Genomic DNA, 21,558 nt, shown 5'->3' with positions numbered 1-21,558 from the left:
AGGAGGGACTTTGTACAAAGCCACACATTTGAGAAGGGAGGGGCATAGAGGACCTACAATAATGTACAGTATTTGAAAATGTGTGTTTTTTTTTTTTTACATTAAAAGCATGTCAACATTCCCTTTCACCAAATACACAAAACAATAATCTTAAAAAAGCATCATATGACCCCTTTAAAGTACTGTACAAGTGCACATTCAGTACAATTAAGTTCACTTCATTTCACAGCTAAAGTTTCCCAGTAACTTGCCCAGCACTGTTAGCTGTTAGCATGTATGCTAAGGGTTATCACTGCACAGCTGCTGTGTCTTTACTGATAGCCGCACCGAGAGTTCAAGGTTGCAGCAAGTCTCCATATCAGGGCATGTTTGTACATGCGAGGCTGGTTGCGTGTGAGCTTTCCAGAGTGGCTTTACACTGTACAGCTGAAAGAAAGGCAGAGAGAGAGAGAAAGCAAGGAAAACGGAGGTAGAGAGACAGGGAGTGGAGACGAAGTCATGTGATCCTGCTGAAATCAATCTCCACTGTAACAGTGACTGCCCATTTTGTAAAGCAGATTTCCCATTAATTTTGTCCATAGCCATTAATAAAAATCAAATAAGCTCAAAAGCATGAACATATCAGAGAGATTTGAGCATTGTTGAAAATGAACTGGAATTTCTCTTCTGGAACCTGAATGTTGCACACTATATAGACCAACAATCAGCGTGGACCAGCTTGAAAGTGTTTCAAATAATGCCTTGGACTCTTTAAGCCATAATTCTGTAAACTACATGACATGCGTGTTAAGTTAAGCATGCACATTCAGGAGCTAGCGCTCATACAGTATGACACGATCATCTCTGGATTTGAGGCGTGAGGGAAGTCTGTGTGTGTTTTGCAACAAAGGCCCAACCACTTAAGGTACTTCCCATTTAAATCACACTGGCTAGAATATATCCCACAAGGCCACAACCTTGACAGAAGCCCAGGGAACTGTCACAAACAGTCTATTAGCAGTGTGTCATGCAAAGTTCAGAATGCCTTTCTTTTAGCTATTATCGAGTATGAGGTAAAAATGACTGGTGATCCTAAAATCAGTCATTCCAATGCAGTACGTTTTTTTATGCCACCACCATATGGATTCATATATATATATATATATATATATATATATATATATATATATATATATATAGAAACATACATACATACATACATACATACATACTGTATATATATATACACACATAGCCTAGTCTGTGAATCTTCTGTAATGGTAATGTTCATATAATAATCAAACAAAGCTGTGTAATTCAGAATTACAGACATTTACAAAACTATATGCAATTAATTTATAGTAGTTTGATGTTCTAAGTAGTAAGTAACTAAGTTGTTCCACTCTATTTCCATCTCCCATCTTGAGTTTCACTCCGTTTCAGCAGACTGAATATGATGATGAACAATATGTTGTTTGTTATAAATATAAGTATCCAATTCTCAAGGCAACACAGTTACAATGAGTAAAAAGACAGGGATTTATAATCTACATTATACAGTAATTGCAACTGAAACATTAAATATTTACAAATTCTACTGATAAATTCCACTTCAATAGCAGAAAATTAAATATTGATACAGTCTAAATGTCTTTGCCTAACCATAGTGTTTGAATAGTTGTGAACACTTAATAAATGCTCTGAAATCATGAATGATCCTCTACAGTTACTTGCAATCCATTATTTGAGAACACAATTTTCTTTGCTAATCTTCTTTACCAGGCTGATCTCATTTGTATTGTCGTACAAATATAGATATGTATGCATACAGTACACACATACATTTGGTGCATTTGTTTGTTTGTGAATCCTCTGAAGACCAAAGCACCAACGGTGGTGACAGAGTTTCACATGCAAACCCACAGTGAGGCTCATTTAGCAATAAATGGAGACTTTTTCCAAGAACCACTTTTTCATAAAAAATAAATAAATAAATAAATAAATAAATGAAATCCATTTGGGACTAATAACAAAAAAAACAAAGTCATTTGTACTCTCTGTATAGGTGAACTTAATCAGCATTAAATATAAGCAGGAAATATAAGCAAAACACATGGAAACCATAATACATTTGATAACCAAGTAATATAAATATGCTGGTGTTAAACACATATTAGTAATCACATTTATTTAAAAAATAATCAAACCAACCAATGAACGTCCTATGATTCAAAAACATCACTGAGGTTGGACATACATGTCTATGTAAACAAATCATATTGTCAGTCCGGTGATAAAATTGATAAAATGTCTCATGTGGTCAATAATTCTATATCAACACTTCAAATGTCATAAAAATTTGTTTCGGAAAAACAGAGAGAATCCGCTGCGTGGGGACGCGCCGCCATTACATTTTTAATATATTTCTAATAAAAGTTAATAAGAAAAATAATAATAATACAACTGCACCTGCTTATGAATATTGCTTTAATATCAAGTATCTAAATGGTCTACAACAAAGTACCAAAAAAAAGTTATGGAACTGGTTAATACAAATAATTTAAAAAGGAACAAGCTGCTAGCTTATAAATTTTGTGCAATAGGTGCAATCATGTATGGAAATAGCTCAAGGGCATTTTTTTTTTTTCGATACACCAAAACTTATGCGACAGTTCGTTATTTTAGGGATGACATCACGCACAACATTTTATCGGTAAAAGGCCAGTTGGATGGAAACAGACTGGACACCGCAAGTTTCGCAAAGTTTTTTTAATGCATATACTCTGTCGATAACAAAACAGCGCAAAAACTGAAAGGAAGCGGCTTATGTCCTTATTTGGTTTTTCCTGTTCCTATCCCTATTTATCAGTTTGATCCCAGGTGTGTCTCATAGGTTACTGTGCTTTTAAACCCTGTGTTTGGCCTCTGCTGTTATACGTCATTCTGTGTGCTCAGTGTTTCCTACATTCCCTGTGTTTCCAGCGATCGAGTTAATAAAGGCTGTAAATTGAAGAATTCCTTGTCTCCTCGTTCCTGTGCTCCTGCGGTTTCGTGACACATACGGTGCTTGTCAAAAAAATTGAAAAAAGTAATGTTTTGACAGAAGTTACTTCTTCTCACCAATGCTGATATATATATATATATATATATATATATATATATATATATATATATATATATATATATATATATATATATATATATATATATATATATATACACACACACATTTGAATTGTAGTTTATGGTTTCTGCATAAATATGAAGCAGCACAGCTGTTTTCATCATTTGATAATAATAATAAATGTTCGCTGAACAGCAAATCATCCTATTAGAATTAGAGATGCACCGATCGATCGGCCAGGGATCGGAATCGGCCAAAATTTCAAATCTTTCTGATTTTGAGCCGATCTATCTACATGCGGGTGTGAGCGCACCCGCAACGTTGACATCACAACTGCCTCATGCAAACATGTCATTGGCGTGGAAGTTTTTTACTGTGAGTGAAGAAGACATCAAGTTTAATTTTCAAGAAACTTGTAATGCTAAAATAAACCATGGGGGAACCACTTGCCATCAATGCTCAAGTATCATTCTGCCTATACATATGCTGACAAAATGTATTACACCCACTTACATCACTATTATTAATTGTAAGAGTATTAAAGACTTCAGTTTTGTTCATTCATAGGATCTTTTGACTTTTGTATGACAATTAAAAAAAAAAAGAGTCAAGGTCAAGTTGTTTTGTCTTAAAAAGCAACTAATGTTCAATTCATTGTTATTTCTACTTCCTTCCAGTCACAGAGCACTTTTATTTTCGTAGAGTTGTTTAAGTGAGAGAAGATCCTGTAGCTTGGGAAATCTTTTATTATGAAAATAAAATTTTGCTTTGAAGAAAAGTACATTTTTGTTTGATTATGTGCGGTCAATTATTGTTCTTAGAAAGAAAATTGGAATCACCAAAAATCTGTATAGGCAAATCAAACTTACAAAAAAAAACGGAAATTGGTATCGGCCAATAAAATTGCAATCGATGCATCTCTAATTAGAATGATTTCTAAAGGCTCATGTCACACTCATGACTGGAGTAATGATGCTGACAATTCAGCTTTGATCACAGGAATACATTGCATTTAAAAAAAAATAGATTTTAAACCGTGATACTATTTACATTTTAGTGGTTTTACTGTATTTTTTAATAAATTACTGAATCTTGGTGAGCAGAAGAGACTTTCAAAACATTTAAAAATTATAATGTGTCCAAACTTATCACAATTACTGTAATATTTTAATAAATGTTCAGTAAATGCCTAATTTCTTGTTTCATATAAAACAAAATGTATTACTAAAAAAATATAATTTAAGGGGGAAGATAATTTTCCCTTATTCCAGGCTTCTGCAAGCCGAAATGATCCATCATCCATCACATGCAGAGAGTGAGAGACCTACAGACAGACTAAAGAAACCTTCAGCAATTTTATGAAAATATTTGATCGTGACCTCGAATACTTGCCATGTGTGAACATGCTGTTGGTATATGGCACAAGCTTCTCTTTGTTGCCGGATGTGGGAAAAACATCCAATAGATGCTAAAATAAGAACAGGAAGGAAGCGGGGGGTGGAGTGGCAGCGGGGGAGGACGAGAGAGTGGGAGTGAGAGAGGAATGTTCCCTTTTCACTCAATTCTCTCTCTCACACACACACACGAGTCTGTACAATCACTATGAGTGGAATGTAGCATTGCAGTTATTTACCGTTAGAGCAGCGGATACAGGAGTTTGAAAGTTTAACAAGCTTTACGATTCATTTAGCCTCACGGAGAGACTAACACAACCACCTCCTCAGATATTTAAGAGGCCTGACAAATACTAGATAGAACCAGTTCTTCTTTTTGTTGAGTCAACAAGTCAAACTGACACGGCGCTCCAGACGAAGAGGCCCAGGGCAGAACACACTCGTTTATCACGGTGTACTCTGATCTCAGAACAGCACAGACACAGACTCAATGTACTCAATGTACCTGGACAGGTTATAAATACAGAGTCATGAGTGCTGGATGGGAAGAGTACACCCTTACAACACTTTACACTGGTGGTGACATCAAGGTATTTACATGCTACACCAAGATTCCTCAAATAATTATCATCCTACATATCCAAACACTATGGTATTACAACTATTATGTCACAGTATATTGTCTCTAGTACTGTTATTGGTAGATGCTAGCGGTGGGTGATATGAAAAAACATATATAGATATATATTTTTTTAAATATCACGATTCACGATTTTATTCCACTTCTTTGTCATGTTGGTTTTACTATTTTGCAAGTTGTCTGAGCATTATAGCCAAACTAATTTCCCTATTATAAAGACAAAGCCTTTCAAGGTAACAAAAGAAAAAGAATCGCAGATATTTAGGACAAAGAGGGTGAAGATAAAAATCTTTGTTCTTTTTAATAACAAAGATAAAAGAATGACAAAGACATTACAACTACACATAAAATACAAATAAAACAAACACTGCTTTATTTTCATGTACAATAGGTGTATTTAGCAGGAGCATTCAAGAAATTGAATATAATATATAAACTGATTCCTAAAGCAGCTGTGTTAAATGTCTTCAGTCAAGAGCAGTGAGTGGTTTTTCACTTTGTGTTTTGTTGTTTTATTAATGTTAAAGGAACAAGTCACCCAAAAATAAAATTCTGTCAGTTTTATTGTTATACCATCATTTACTCACTGAAAAGTGGTTTTAAACCTGAATGAGTTTCTTTCTTCTTCTGAACATAAAGGATATTTTGAAGAACGTGGAAAACCAAACAGTTGCTGGTGCACAGTGACTTCCAGAGTATTTTTTTCTACCATCAAATGTGGACCAGAAACTGTTTGGTTACCCACATTCTTCAAAATATCTTTTTTTCTGTTCAGCACAAGAAAGAAATTAATACAGGTTTGGGACAACAAGACACTGAGTAAATAATGGCAAAAATTTTAGGTTGATCTATCCCCTGACCGTGATGACAGTAGGCTGCATGTTTAACAGGCACGTATAAGTTTTTCTCTCATCTTTTTACTTTCATTTTAGACATAACCAACTTGAGCCTGCATGTAAACCTTGTGTGTTTTGACAGTATTAGCGCAAAAGATAACTTGAATCAATAATCAGACACTATTTGACAGGTTTTAGCTCGCGAGCTGCAGGTGTATGTGGTGCTCAGAAAAAGCAGAGGTCAGACCAGCACGCGAATGAAACATTTAAAAGCACATGTAAATAATGAGACAGTAACTTTAGCGCTGAGTCAACACTGTTGTGGATACATGCGGTGTTGTACAGTATATGACAGACAGCTGACCTACTATGTCTGTGTGAGGGACACTGATGGCTCCAGGGTCAAGGGTCAAACACAAACACCAGTCCTGAGTCTACACGTACTCCACTCTCTCGCTATTTACAATGTGTTTTTGTTGGTTTTGAATTTTGACTCTTTTTTTTTTTTATTAAACAGCTATTCCACCCCCAACATCTCATTCCAATTAATGACACGCCCAAACTAATATTTAACTTTTATTTAAACAAAATTATTAAAATAATTTTACTTATTTAATTTTTTTTTTAAATAAATGATTTAAATGTATTCAAATAATTGTACTTATTTAAATGGTACTTAAAAGTTGTTCTACATCAATTGTACTGTAAATCAAAAGTTATAAGAATTTAACTAGAAAATTCACTGAAAATGATAAAGGCTTTCATGCAAATCTTATGCAACATTTTATTTTAAATAAATTAAAATAATAATTTATCTTTTTTTATTCACATTTCATAGCATAAAATGTGACTTATTCACCACAATTGTTTCATTTCCAGCAAATGTGCCTGAAGTTCACATATTCTTTCATATAAATCCTCATTTTAAAATGAGGACATTCTTATTGGCAATGTGGCAAGTGGTGCTTAAATGATTGTGGTTTGAACATCCTGTCGAAGACAGGAAATATGTTGTGCAACTCCAATGACTTTTACATTATCTAGTCATCTGATCCTTTATTTGAATGCAGTTCAAATATCAAACTTTATACATGGCCAGTGAATCATAATAAATTACTGTATGATTATGCACATTATAATATATATTAAAAAATCTGTTGAAATGAACCCCTTATTTGTCACTCCCCATTTTCAGCATGGAGACACAAATGTGCTGCTTGTCTATTTTTTGGGTGTTTGCCAGGATGTTGCTTTTATAGATGCTCGGAATGATTTATAGTGCAGTGCTATGCAATTGCTAGGGTTTTCTGGCTAACATTTCTCATGACCACACACATCTCCTGAACAAGATGCACACTTTGAGGTATCATTCATGTTTGTACCCCAAACAAGGCAGGGTGGCTTATAAAAAAGTGAGAAAATTAGTTTGGGGTTAGTAGTTTGCCTGTCTTAGTAAACACTAACGAAGCCCTACAGAGCTCACGAACAAGAGATCCATGTCATGTTAGAGCTCAGCTGTATACTTTGTAAAGATGGAAAGTTACATGGTTCACAGCAGATTTGTCTAAACATGGCAAGTTTGGTTTGTCTCAATGTGATCACAATTTTCTTGTAATGACTTTGAAATGAATTCTCTAATTTATTCCCACAAAGTATCCAGAGGTTATCAGCAGAGACGAGTGCCAAAGCGGTGTCAGAAATGCTACAGCAAGCATTCTTTAGTCAGCATGTCATTCTCAAGAGACAGAGAAAATGCTGTCAGTGTCACATTTCATATTTTAGACTTCTGTGAATATGAGAATCAATGTGGAGATGCAAAAAAAAAAATGCTTTGCACTACACACTTCTGGCAGCAATAACCTGAGTTTAGATAGGGGCAATACAGTGGGGAAAAAATAAATAAAAAATTCTAACTAGATGCAAACAACATATCAAATAAACAACACTTGTGAAATCCCAAATGTTTTTGGCAGCAAGTCAAAAGATAAGAACTTCATGCAAAAACAACGTTGCATCTTTGTCAAAAGGTTATTCTAAGGCCACAGTGCATAAAATTCAGAGACGACAAACAAGCATGACCTTAAATTGACCTTTCTGAGCAATCTCAGGTCTGCACATTTTCGAACATGACATCATGCAATCGCAGAAAGACCTTTTACGATACTTTTATGGTGCTTGACAGTCCCTGCTCTCATCCACTTTCACTGTATGGAAAGGAGCAGCTCAGGCATTCTTCTTTTTCGTTACACAAGGGGTTATTAACATTCACATTCATTCCACACTCAGGTAAATTAAAGGGATGAACTATACCTTTAATGCCACTGTAGGATTTAATTTTACACACAAGATTAGCATCTCCATAGACATTTTACTACAAGCAATCAAAAATCTATAAGGTTATCAACATTCATCGAAGCATATTTTGTGTTTCATACAGATTTGGAACGACAAGAGGGTAAACTTTAGGAAAAGAAGAAAATGTTTTTTTAATTATATCATCTACAGTAGTAGTGCTCCCAACATCCTTCCTCTTCTGAGTTTGTCCTCACTGCGTTAGCTACAATATACTGAATATAAGGAAGAAGGTTTTTTCACCTCCCAGTCTCTGCTGAAGCTGTACTTTGACATTGACCCTGAAGGCAGAGAAGGAGAGAGAGAGAGAGAGAAGCAGGAGGGAGAGACAAGAGCACGGAGGGAAAAGAGACATAAAGAGGGCTTGTGCTGCTTTTCAGGACTGTGAACGAGGAGCCTGGGAACGCGGAGCAGTTTGGCCAGCCTGATAGAAATATCCCGAGCTGAAATGTAAACAGGGCTGATCTCTGATCTGCCGGAGAGCCCCTGATCTGACCCGGCATTCCACCCAGGGGTTCAGCGCTGACATCAGGAGCCCACTTTCTCATTTTCTGGGCCGGACGCTGACCCCTCGGGAAAGTGGGGTGTGTTTGAAGTTTTTCAAATCCAATCATGCTCCTATGCCCAAGACACCCCTACTGTCACTTATAATTTGGGAACTTTCAGATGAGCTGGGTTAGCTGTCTCAAACATAAACGTAGTTTATTCCAGAACATAATGTTAATCATATTATATCAATCATAGGTTATTTTAAGACTGTCCTTGCTGGCCCTTGGAATAATTTTTTTAAGGGGCATAATATTTCTATAAAATCCTCTTTGCAAAACCATTACAAAACAGTTTTGCACTGAAATGTGTCCACAACTTGACTAAAATGATCAGGTACCTGTAGGACATGCAGAGCAGTAGGTGCTACACACAGAACGAAACACCACAGGTTGACAATCGTTCTCATCTACAATGGTCAGTTCTCCCTTTATTTAGGAATCATAGCATCAAATATTTGTCCCTATTACTACTACAGCAATAACCAACAGCAGCAGCAGCGTAGCAGATCCATTTTCCCAAGACCAAATACGTTAACATCGTCATCCATTACCAAGCTAAAATTTTCCAGGAGTTGTCATGATAGAATTACATATAATTTTTATATTGGTCATTGATCATTTTACCACAGTGAAATAATTATCAGCTTATTTGTATTGGTCAATGCATCCCTAATGCTAAATTTAACACTGTTAACACCATGCTGTTATTTAATCTTTTCATCTCAGAAATTAGAGATGGATGTAACAATATAATTTGCTTTGTAATTTTTACAGCGGTTGTGCGTGAAAACCGATTACAATCACTAACTATATCTGTGAAGCTCAAATGGATCGAACCCTCTCAGGGAGAACCTTTTTCCCATTTGTCAGTTGTTTCATTAAAGGCAGATGCTAATGTTTAGAGCATGACAAAACCTTGATATCGTGGCTAATCTAATGTTGTTTACAGTGAAATTATGTAATGATAGAAAGTGAAAGGGTAACATAACACAAGGGAGTGTGAATATTTGATTCATATTGCTCATTTATGCGACTCCCACATACTGTATGTGGAACTGAACATTCACAAAGTCATATATTGTGGACTGGGGGGTTTCGTGGGTTGTTTTTGCAGGAAGGTGTCAAAGATTTTAATCGTCCACTCAGGGTCCTTGCATACACACCTGAGGATGCAGTTTCCCACAAGGGTTGGATTTCAGGCGAGTTCAACAGAGCATAAGACTTGTCGAAAGATCTAGTGAACCACCCCCTCTGACGCTTCACCTCCTTATTCTGCTCTGTTCTTTTTAGTTGGGCAAGAAAAACCTGACAGACATCAGAGTGATCTGTGTGCTTTCTCTGTGCTAGGGAAATCACACGAAGCCTTAATGTGTCTCACAATTCACAACCACTGTTTGGTGCAAAGAAAAAGTCAACACAGCTCTTCCCCACCCTGCATTCCTGCAGGAAAATGTAGCAACTGCAACAAATAATGATAATAATAATAATTATTAGGGATTCACCGATAGGATTTTTTTGGCTGATACACTTATTCGCCTATTCAGATACCGATATTTGTCACTTCCTCTCTTTTTTGAACTGTTGGCATCAAAATAAATAGTATTTTGATCATGTTTTAAATCAGCTAAGTTCAAAAACACCTGCATTAAATTATACTAGCAGTTTTACTGCTGCATCAAATAATTTTAAATGGACATGGATTGGATCCATTTAACATTCAAGACTTTATTCTGATTAATCTAATTTGTTTTTGCATACATTTGACTATTATTTGTAAATGTAATTATGTATATGAGATCTTCTTTTCTAAGGTGGGATTCTTATACTGAAAGTTTTTTTCAGTCTGCAGGGCTATATTGGTAATGGAAGCGCGCAGTTCTTCAGATTTAAAGTTCGTCAGGTTATTAAGAACAGGAGAAGAATGCATGTTTTAAACAGCTTGTTGTACAGGTAGAGTTAATCGCCGTTCTAATCTAATGCACTGCTGCACTGTAACGCACAAACATAGACAACAGTAGCTCATACATCACGCACAGATTGCGAGAACAGAATCATACAGCGCGGAAGTGTGTAAACACGGTTCTGTGATTTCTCACTAAAATAGCTTAGAAACTGAAAAGTTCAAGCATATATTTCTTAACTAGATCCCACAGCTTCACTAGAAGAGAGATGCTGCAAGGTAGAATTCATTCACACACGCAGTCGCTCTCACTAATGTATTTAGTACATTTTAATGTGCTACTTTATCTGCATTTTATTTAGAACAAGCAGAATCTGAGAGAAATATAATGACCCAAAGAGAAAACAAATGATTAAAAAAAATAGGTGTTATACAAGCAATGGCCATGTGGAGAGCACCATAGCTGGTTTCATATGGCATAGCTGGGCGCTAGGTGTTTTCATTAGTGATGTCATGTTGACTTCTACTCAACCACCATTACATATATATATATATATATATATATATATATATATATATATATATACATACATACATACATATATATGGGTATATAAGGTGTGGGCCATATGGCAAAAATATAATATCATTTTTTATTTTTATTTTTAATTTTTATAAAATCACAGTTTTATCACGATTCTTTGTCATGTTGGTTTTTACTATTTTGCAAGTTGTCTGAGCATTACAGCTTAGCATCCGTGAGATTAACACTGATGTTTATCGTGTTGTACAGTAAAGTATATTGAGATTGAGATGGAGGCACCAGAACTGTAACTGATTGAATGTGTGCTGGAGCATACCGCACACCCCTAATATTATATATATATATATATATATATATATATATATATATATATATATATATATATATATATATATATATATATATATATATATATATATATATATATATAGTCCTACGTTTGATCAACCGTCATGAAGGTGATTATTATTATTTTTTTCTGTATGTTTCCCTCAGCAGAGGACACACGGTTCTCATAATGACAACTCCAAAGAGCGAAACAGTCAAAGCAAACTACTATGTAACATGCATGCATGAACAGGGAAAGTAATGTAGCAATGTCAATGTGCTGAGTTCAAAAGTATTAACACTCTACATCTTCATGTTTTCTGCCTTTTTTAAACGACAAGATAAGCAAGAAATTTTAAAAGTTTGAGACATCAATCAAGCACAATAACCGCTTTACCACACTTTTAATACAGCCCTGAAGCTTTGTGACACAGGAGTGCATTTCAGAGCACGTTTTCAACTTGTACAGAATGCGTAGAAAGTGCTTTCAGTTTCAACATTTCCCTCTTTTAACTTTAATAAAAATAAAAACAAAAACTCAGAATTTGGGTAACTACATAGGCTGCTATAGACGGTGAGGGGGCGATTTCTGCCCGAAGCCACTATGTTGTGCAAATGGAGGTAGGGATGTATATGGTGAATGGTTTCAGCACTCTTCAAAGCCCCAGTCATGTGTCACACTGTGAATAAAACATGAGGTATACACAAGGCGCACCTTACAAAGAAACCGCTAGGAGAGCCAGCGCGGATGAGGAGGGAATGCTTTTGATTTAAGCAGCATGAGCAATCCTACTCAAGTTTCCTGAAGTTCTCTTCTGTTTATGCCTCAACCTTCCACTTGTACATTTTTATCTTCTTTTATAGGTCACATTTAATGTGTGTAATGCATTTGTTGTTGCACATAACTCAGATTAAAATGATCAACAAGCCCTCTATCCTGAAAAATCCTCAGACTTATCCTCAGACGGCCCACCAAGAGATCACCCACAATCTGTTTGCTGGCTGCCGGGTGCATAGTGCGCACAAAAAAATGTCACAATTTTAATAAAGACAGAATGCACCAGTTCATCTGGAAACAATGTAATTTTTTTAAGTATCAGGATGATAAAATTAGTGCTGTTGAGAATTGTCCCATTGGCTTGGCTGGCGATTGCCAGATTACTGGAATTAAATGTTTAAAAGACACAAGAGTTTCACAAAATTAACTCAAACACAAAACAAACTATGATTGCTGATTTTACAGAAAACACGTCCTGTCAAAGTGGACAGTTGTTGGCCATTATAAACTACAAACTGGACCACACTTTATGCTGACAGTCAAAAATGTGCATCTGTCCTTGACTTTCAATCCAATTGCTTAGGCTTTCTGCCAAATTGTGAGTGTGCTCATGTAGGACTAATTCATTTTCATGTCAACATGAACATTGACCATGGGACAAACGGTCCAGGGACCCATTAATATTCCCCAAGTAAGGCACGGATAGATTTGTTGGGCTTAAAGTGGCCTCCGAGGAGCCTGACTTATTGTTCCACATTCAGGTGAAATGAATCGAAGCCTGGGCCACCTTCAGCTTCCACTATAGAAACACCAGGAAACACTTCGACATTTCCTTCTTCCACCTATTATTTGTAATGCCTGCCTGTCATGCTTGATTATGTCCAATTATGTAGTTACATGTTTGAAAAATGGTTTAAATGCTTGATCATTCCAATAAGGGACTTTGGCACAGTTCAGAAAAAAAATTTAAATTCTATCTTTAAACTCACCATACACTCTTAAAAATAAAGGTGCTTCACGATGCCAGAGACGAACCTTTTTGTCTAAATGGTTGCATAAAGAACCTTTAAAATCTGAAGAACCTTTCTGATTCTGGTGAAAGAAGGTTCTTCATATTAAAGGTAAGAAAGAGATGGTTCTTTAAAGAACCTTTGACTGAATCGCTGTGAAGCACCTTTATTTTTCAAAACTCACATATTACTTGAGTGAAACACATAAGATATTTTGAAGAGTTTTCAAATGTTTTTGCCCAAAATTCAGTCACAGTCAACACACAAAAGTAAATCCATGTGTTTCATGAAAGAAAGTCAATCAGGTTTGGAACAAGATGGATTTCAGAAAAAGATTACAGCATTTTCACTTCTGGGTGAACTGTTGCTTTAAATTTGTTTAGTTTCTCTAGTTAAAACAAAGTACACTTTAGTATACTTTTTAAAAGGGTACTCAATATAGAAATATTACTTTAAAAGAATATACTTTACTGCAAATAGAACTGAATGTTTCCAGAGACTTACCTGCATTTAAATTCAAATAAATTGTTTAAATTCATATTAAATTCAATTAGCTAAAGTGAGTGCTTTTTATTCAAGTAGGACTTAAGTGCATCTTTAAACAGTATGTAATAAAGTTTACTGCCAAATGTGTCACATTTGTAGTGATGAATTTGCAATTTAGTAGAATACAAATATAATGTTGAATAAAACACTACAGTTGAAATTAAGTGCTTTAGTGGCATCAGTATGTTAGTTAACACATCAAAATAAGTCATTCTTGAAAACATGACAAAAGATTATTAAAGGGGTCAACTGATACGATTTCAAGTTTTCCTTTCTCTTTGGAGTGTTACAAGCTGATTGTGCATACATAAGATCCCTGAAGTTTCAAAGACTAAAGTCTCAAAACCAAAGAGATATTCATTTTTCCACATCCCCCTAAAACGCCTGGTTTAAACACGCTCCCACACGTCTACATCATGAGGTGGAAATAAATAAATAAAAAAAGAAAGATGGTGAGGTATCAGGAACACAGTTAGTGTTGAAGCAGTCATTTCAGGGAGATGCTGTATACGTAAGAGAAAGAAACGCACTTTATTTGGCCTTCTGAAAGTAGAAATCTTTAAGATTATTTACAACAGGACAGCAATGTATTTAGGAACGACCGTTTCATGAACCTAGGAGAGGAGGTCATTCTGACTTTCCTATGACAATCTGATGCTTCCGAATCAGCTACTGGAAGTATGTTTTGTTATTAGTTTAAGTATTTGATATTGACTGTTTAAATGCCTAGTTTTGCACATTGTGTGCGTGTGTACTGCACTGTACGTGGCTTGTGTACTGCAAACACATACGAGCTTGACTCTGTTCCCCTCTTTGGTTTGAACTAATAGTAAAACTAAGGACATTAATAACTGTCCGGTTACATTTCCGAAGAGTGCTTGCGGTTCGGCCAATCACAATGCACTGGGTCAGTTGGCCAATCAGAGCAGACTGTGCTTGTCAGAAGCAGGGACTTCACAGAAAATGACATGTTTGAGAGAGGAGGGGCATTGAGGACCTACAAAAATGTTTTTTTTGTTTTTTTTTTGCCATGTCAACGTATTCTGTTACACCAAATAATTATCTTTAAAAGAGCACCCTATAACACCTTTAAAAATTATTTAAGATTACAAAGTAAAACTTTGAATTTTATATTATTACTTTTTAAAATGTGCATTTAAATGTGTTGGGAAAGATTTTCATGAAAGTGTCTCTTTTTAAGTGCACTTAAGTGGCATTTTATTTTATTAATATTAATATCTGCAAGTACAGTGTTTTCTTTTTTTTAAGACTCTTGATTTGAAGTAAACTAAAAGAAAAGTGCACATTTAATACAATGCATTTTAATGCACTTTAATTGTGAAGTATTGAATGAACAGTTTATAATTAAAGACTATGACTAATAGGGGTGTAACGATACGCGTATTCGTATTGAACCGTTCGGTACGACGCTTTCGGTTCGGTACGCGGTACGCATTATGTATACCGAACGGTTCGTTGGACTAATTCATTATATAAAAAAAAAAAAAAAAAAAAAGAGAAATATAATGATATGCGTTCAACAAGGTAGCCCAATAACCCAAACGACGTAACAGGCAACGCCCCTGACACTCCCGAAGAAGAAAAAAACACCAACTTATATGTTTATGTTAGGGTACTACTCAGTCAGGCGCTCGCTCACTCAGTACGCGCTGAAGGCTCGTTGCAAAATGGCCAATGTGTTTAACATACCAGAAAAAAGAAGATCCTCCAGTAACCAACAGGTCTGGTGTTTGGGTGCACTTTGGATTCCCTTTAAGCTATAATGGTGATGGCAAGAGAGTGGTGGATAAAAAAACAACGGTATGTCGCATCTGCAACATGACAGGGTACACCAGCGGGATTACAAAAAAAAAAAAAAAAAAAAACACCAGCGGGAATACTTGAAACATGTCAACTCATTTACGCTGACATCACCTTATTGTGTCAGTATCTGGGAAAAGACGAAAAAAATGAGAAACAAGCACGCAACAAACTATCCCTGCAGCATTTAGACACTATAGCTTACAGGGAATCCAAAGTGCACCCACACCAGACCTGTTGGTTATTTTAGGATCTTATATTTCTGGTCTGTTAAATGCATTAGACATTTTGCAACGAGCCTTCAGCGCGTGCTGAGTGAGCGAGCGCCTTAGGGGCCGTTCACATATCGTGCCTAAAAACGCATGGAAAACGCTAAGCGCGTCTTTCTCCTCCTTTCCAAAGCGCTCGGGCAGAAGCGCTCATGAGGCGTCTGTCTTTGCTAAGCAACAATGACGTGCTCTCTCCATGAGACGCGGAAATTTCAGCGAATGATAAATGGATTTGCAAGCTCTAAAAATCGCTTGCAGTAGCTCTGCTACTAAATTTATTTCAAAATTGCAATCCATATAAAACTGTGAACAGCTGTTCCTTCATCTTGGCTGAGCTCTCAACGTTGTTACGGGAAAGGATGAAGCTGATTGGTTAGTTCTTGTCACATGACCCGCGGTGCGCTTGCAGCATTCTGAAAAGTTGAGATGTTTTTACATTTTGCTGTATCTAAAACGTACCGAACCGAACCGAACCGAACCGTGACATCAGTGTATCGTATCGAACCGAACCGTGAATTTTGTGAACCGTTACACCCCTAATGACTAAACATTGTTCAATTGACATGAAGTGGGCTTAAGTGAGGCTGGTCTCTTTGGATAAGCAAACATAGCATTCATAATATCCCACCTTCTCTTCCGTGAGAGGATATTCCACCATCCCGCTGTGTTCCCAAGTTGGTCATAACTCTGAAAAAACTAATTCAACCATAAGCCCATAACACTTAATTACTGGGCAGTCCTCTGACAATTGTGTTTTCAAGGCCTGTTGTAATCGGAGTAAACAAAACCAGGACATGTATTGAATAGCTCTAAACATTTAAACGCAGACTGCACGCTTCAAATGGCTTTATGGGAAAGCAATCATTCAAGTAGGTGCTTTGAGAGCAATTTATCAAACCTTTGATAATAGAGCATGACAATCCATGGTATGGAACAAAACACAAGGCCATTCACACAATGTTTGCGAGATTTCATCATCCAGCAATTTCGGCTTGTGCTTTTGTTTTGTTGGATAGATATTGGTGTACACTTTCAAATTGGCAAAGCTGACAGGAAATCCTGATGCCTTACTTATGATTTAGCATTTTGCAAGAATCTCTCTACGATAAACTAGACAAAACTATATATATTGTGCTTCTTTGCTTTTATTCCCTGTATAAGATGCTTTTTACCTAAATGCCTACAAAATGTGTTCTTCTAAAACCTCAACTGACCTGCTGACTGCGAGTGTTTCCCTCTGTAAAAAAGCTGCTGCTACAGTACAAAACTTTTTTTATTATTCAATACTACTAAATCCTTTCAATAATTATGAGAAAATATCCATTCACTTGTTTAAAATGGTGCCATAAAATATTTGGAAGCTCAAGCAACAATTAAAGCAATTGTTCACCCAAAAATGAAAATCAGCCGATTAGATGAGTTTGTTTCTTCATCAGATTTGGAGAAATGTTGCATTGCATCAGTGTCTCTTTAATGGATGCTCTGCAGTGAATGGGTGCCGTCAGAATGAGAGTCCAAACAGCTGATAAATACATCACAATAATCCACAGCACTCCAGTCCATCAGCTAATTTCTAGAAAAGCCAAAAGCTGTGTGTTTGTAAGAAACAAATCCATCATAAAGGCATTTTACCTTAAAACTGTCACTTCTAGTCAAAATTGAAGTCCATAATCCATAAAATCCAGCGAAAGTCATCCCCTGCTCCACCTACATATTTGTTAAAGACTGTTTTGTACTATTATCGGTGCTCTTGATTGATATGATTTCTCTTCTGATTTAGGTGAATATACTTTTTCACTGGAGAAAGCAATATTATGGATAAAGGACATCAATTTTAGCCGTCAGCAATGGATTGAAGTTGAAATTGTCAGATTGATGTATTTGTTTATTACAAACATGCAGCTTTTGTCTTCACAAGATGTCAACTGCTTGCTAATCAATTTGATTAATCGAATGGAGTGGTGTGGTGATTGTGATGTTTTTATCAGCTGTTTGGACTCTCATTCTGACAGCACCCATTCACTGCAGAGCATCCATTAGTGAACAAGTGATGTAACACTACATTTCTCCAAATCTGTTCCGATGAAGAAACAAACTCTTTTAAACAGTTTAATGTATGGGTGAATTATTCCTTTAAAAATAAATATCATAAATATCAATAGATAGCAAAGTATCACACTACAGTATGTGGCACATGCAAACCTATTTTTGTGAAATGTTTTGCTTGAAACATGTCTGTATTCTATCTTTCTTTAAATTAAATTCCATGTGGTTTGATAGTTTATCTAGTGCAATGTATTCTATAATTTTCCAGTGTGACTTATGAGTGAAAATGGAGGGACTGTAGTGTATAATGAACAATCTGCATTGTTGAAAAATCAAATCTCACTGAATCACCACCTCTTTTAAAGTTATATTTTGTTTTGCTATATTTTTAAAAGACCTTTAAAGACTCATGTGGCTGCCTGCAGGGCCCTTTTTAATTAAAGAGACGCCCCCATCTCTCCCTCACACACCCACAGTAATCACCTCATATCAGTGTGTTGATGTCATTCTCTGAGGAATTGGTCTGACATGTGTCCCCATGTGCATTAGACAGATTATACGATTTATTATGTGGGCGTAGTTAATACAACCCATAAAACTTACTGCTATTTGCGAAGAAATTTTGGATTCTGCCTCCGATGAGCTGTGGGCTTTATGTTCCCCGTTTACTCTGCTGTATTGAGGAGGCTGTTGATTGGCCGATCTACTGCCCTTGGTCTTCCTGTTCCCAGGGCCCTGATGGACGATGTTTAAGAGATGGAGTGTGCTCTCGTGTTCCCGGTCCGAACTTTCCGCCTGACCGCGCACATAGCGGTCCTCGCAGGTGGAGTGATGGCGCCGGCACAGCTCTATTCTGGCACGCAAGCGCTCCACTATGGCACTGTGGAGCTGAGGAACGGCTGATCCTCTTGAAGTGGCGATTGGTGTGACTGATCCTCCCATCCCGACGCCCAACATGGGTGCAAAACCACTTGGGGTGGCCTGGGTCGGAGCCGCCTCTCCCATGACCTTCAGTTCCCCTCTCCGTTAACCCTTTAATGGTCACACCAAGAAAAACAGAGAAATTATTATTATTATTTTAAATTTTTTTGGGGCAATAAAAACAAAACTACCCTTTTTCCCATTTATTTTAACGCAGAATAAATCAAATTTTTATTACCTGGAAAGCCAAAAATAATATAGACACCATAGCTGATAAATGTCTCATCTGTCATAAGAATATGTTTTTAATTGTATAAAAAATATTTTACAATTATCATTTTCTGTGCATATCAGTGATGTTAATGCACAACTGAGAGTGCACTTCTACTAACAATGGACATCTCAAGCATGTTTTTCTTCAAATGATTATTCTTTCGCTAAACTTTTGTTAGCAGTTGATCGGGTATATTCAACAAACCATCTAAATCAATATTACATGCTTGCCTTGACAAAATCTTGAAAAATGATATAGATCACAGATGCTTAGGCTATATCCAAAAATGTTAGCAAGGCAATGTTTTATATAACATCAAGTTAACTTCACTACACAATGCTTGGGTTTGATTCAAGTTGGCACAAGAGAAAGCGTTCCTAGCTCAACGTTGTTTGAATAGATACTTAAACATGCTGTAACAAAGTCCTGGAGTCTTCCTCACAAGTGCGTCCCGGTACAAAAATAAACGATGCTTAAAAGTTATTAAAGAAGAGTTTAGTGCACTGTTGAGTGAAAAAAAAAGAAAACTGTGTCATTGTTATTTAGTTTAGTGCACCGTTAATAAAACGATTTGCTAAATATGGTCATTTTTACATTACGTAAACATGTTGACGTTCTTATAGCAAAATTACATTTTTGGCAAGCGTTTAAAAAAAAAAAAAAAAAAAAAAAACACTTGTGACCTACAAACTCAGTGGAAGAACGCGAAATTATGAACGTTTCTATTACTTTTACAGACCGTTCTCAAAAGGTATGTTCGGTAGCATCCATTATGAAATTAAAATGTGCTTTCCAGATCCTCAACTGAGTGCCTATGCTGCAACAATAGTAGTACATCGCAACATTATTACAACACTATGCGTTATTACTTTCCAGTGTACTGGGGTGTCTTGCAGCTTGCCAGGTTGCCAAAATCGCAGAGTGCGCTCATTCAACTCCATGCAAGGTGTAACAAATCCACGGTGTGCTATCAGAAGGCAGAACACAGGCCATGCAGAGAGAGGGGGAAAAAAGCAAGATCGCCTAATGCACGCGGTTATTAGTCGGTCATACCCTAAACCAAGCGTTCCTGTCAGCTGACAAATAATAAACGTAATTATAATCCATTTACTTGGAGGCAGAAATCCGCAAACTTCCAGAGAGTTCAGGCTGTGTACGAGCACTTCCCATCCTTGTCATTTTAGACGCTGTTCACGGTTCCTTGTGGTGATTCCCAAACAAAGTGAAGTGTCGTTGCAGCGCGCCCGGCCTGGCGTTATCCGCGCGGTGGATTGTCAGCAGTCCGGGGTTAGTCCGGAGAGGCTGGCTTACCGCAGGCTGACTACAGACAGACTCTCATTGTGTGAGCCGTTCCCTCGTGCTGGAAAGCGGTCCTGAGATTGCCGAGCTGTTGTATTGCAGGCTCTAGTGGAGCCAGAGGTGAATTACATGACTGCAGCTGGACAACATACGGGGTTTGAACTCGAGAAACAGCCTAAACCAGTTTGAGTGAAGGCTTGTTAAAGGCACAATATGTAAGATTTTTTTTTATCAAAAGATCCAAAAACCACTAGAACAGTGTTTTATATTTTGATGACTTGTGTAATAACATCATCCCAAATATTTCAAAGAATGTTTTAATCCAGAGAAATAAGCAATTTTATCTAGTGACACGGATCTGTGTCCTTAGTGTCATTGTGTCACCTGCCAGTGACACAATAACCCCTTGATTTCAAAGACACTTTAATGTTATGAGTGTTAATAGAGAGGTGACGATTGCATGGTAACAGAACTCTCAAACGTATCTAGTATGATAAAACAGTGAAGCTTTTTTCCCCCACATATGCACGACAAATCCTGACTAAAAAGAGCCAAACATTAGTTAACTTATTGCAATAATAACATTAATTTTACAGTTGTTCATCTAATAACAGGGCATGCCACACTCATGTTGGTGAGTTGCCACAATGGAAACCTGTCTATTTTCTATTTTTACTCATCATTATCATACATGTAGTTAAAGGTAATGAAGGATCAGTTAAGCCTATTAAACCCCAACACGTAACTTGAAAAACAATTTAATGAAAACCTATAGGATAGCCCATCTTATCAATACAAAACAAAAAATGAATTTAATTTAATATAAAACTTAAATTTAATATAAAACTAAAACAAGATTTGACAAAAATAGGCTCTGTTGGTTTGTTAAACTGTTGTCAATAAATATTTAGCTACTTGCATCTTACTTTGCAATGAGCATTAAAACATAC

The 21,558-nt window shown here is 36.4% G+C and overlaps 1 protein-coding gene across 1 annotated transcript in view; it reads right to left on the bottom strand.

Moving 5' to 3' along the window:
- The window catches only part of zmp:0000001236 (mastermind-like protein 2), a 76,666-nt gene extending 55,957 nt beyond the window's left edge, over nucleotides 1-20,709 (bottom strand). Inside the window, exons 1-2 of the mRNA XM_052577145.1 lie at nucleotides 20,421-20,709; nucleotides 18,718-19,146 (exon numbers count right to left, since the gene is read on the bottom strand). Coding sequence (XP_052433105.1) covers nucleotides 18,718-19,119 — 402 coding nt within the window. The 5' untranslated portion in view covers nucleotides 19,120-19,146; nucleotides 20,421-20,709. The remainder of the gene's footprint in view (nucleotides 1-18,717; nucleotides 19,147-20,420) is intronic.
- Between the last annotated feature and the right edge of the window lie 849 nt (nucleotides 20,710-21,558).

The sequence above is a fragment of the Carassius gibelio genome, chromosome B15 (assembly GCF_023724105.1).
Source record: "Carassius gibelio isolate Cgi1373 ecotype wild population from Czech Republic chromosome B15, carGib1.2-hapl.c, whole genome shotgun sequence".
In the NCBI taxonomy this organism is placed as follows: domain Eukaryota; kingdom Metazoa; phylum Chordata; class Actinopteri; order Cypriniformes; family Cyprinidae; genus Carassius; species Carassius gibelio.
This window is presented reverse-complemented; position numbering and strand designations above follow the sequence as displayed.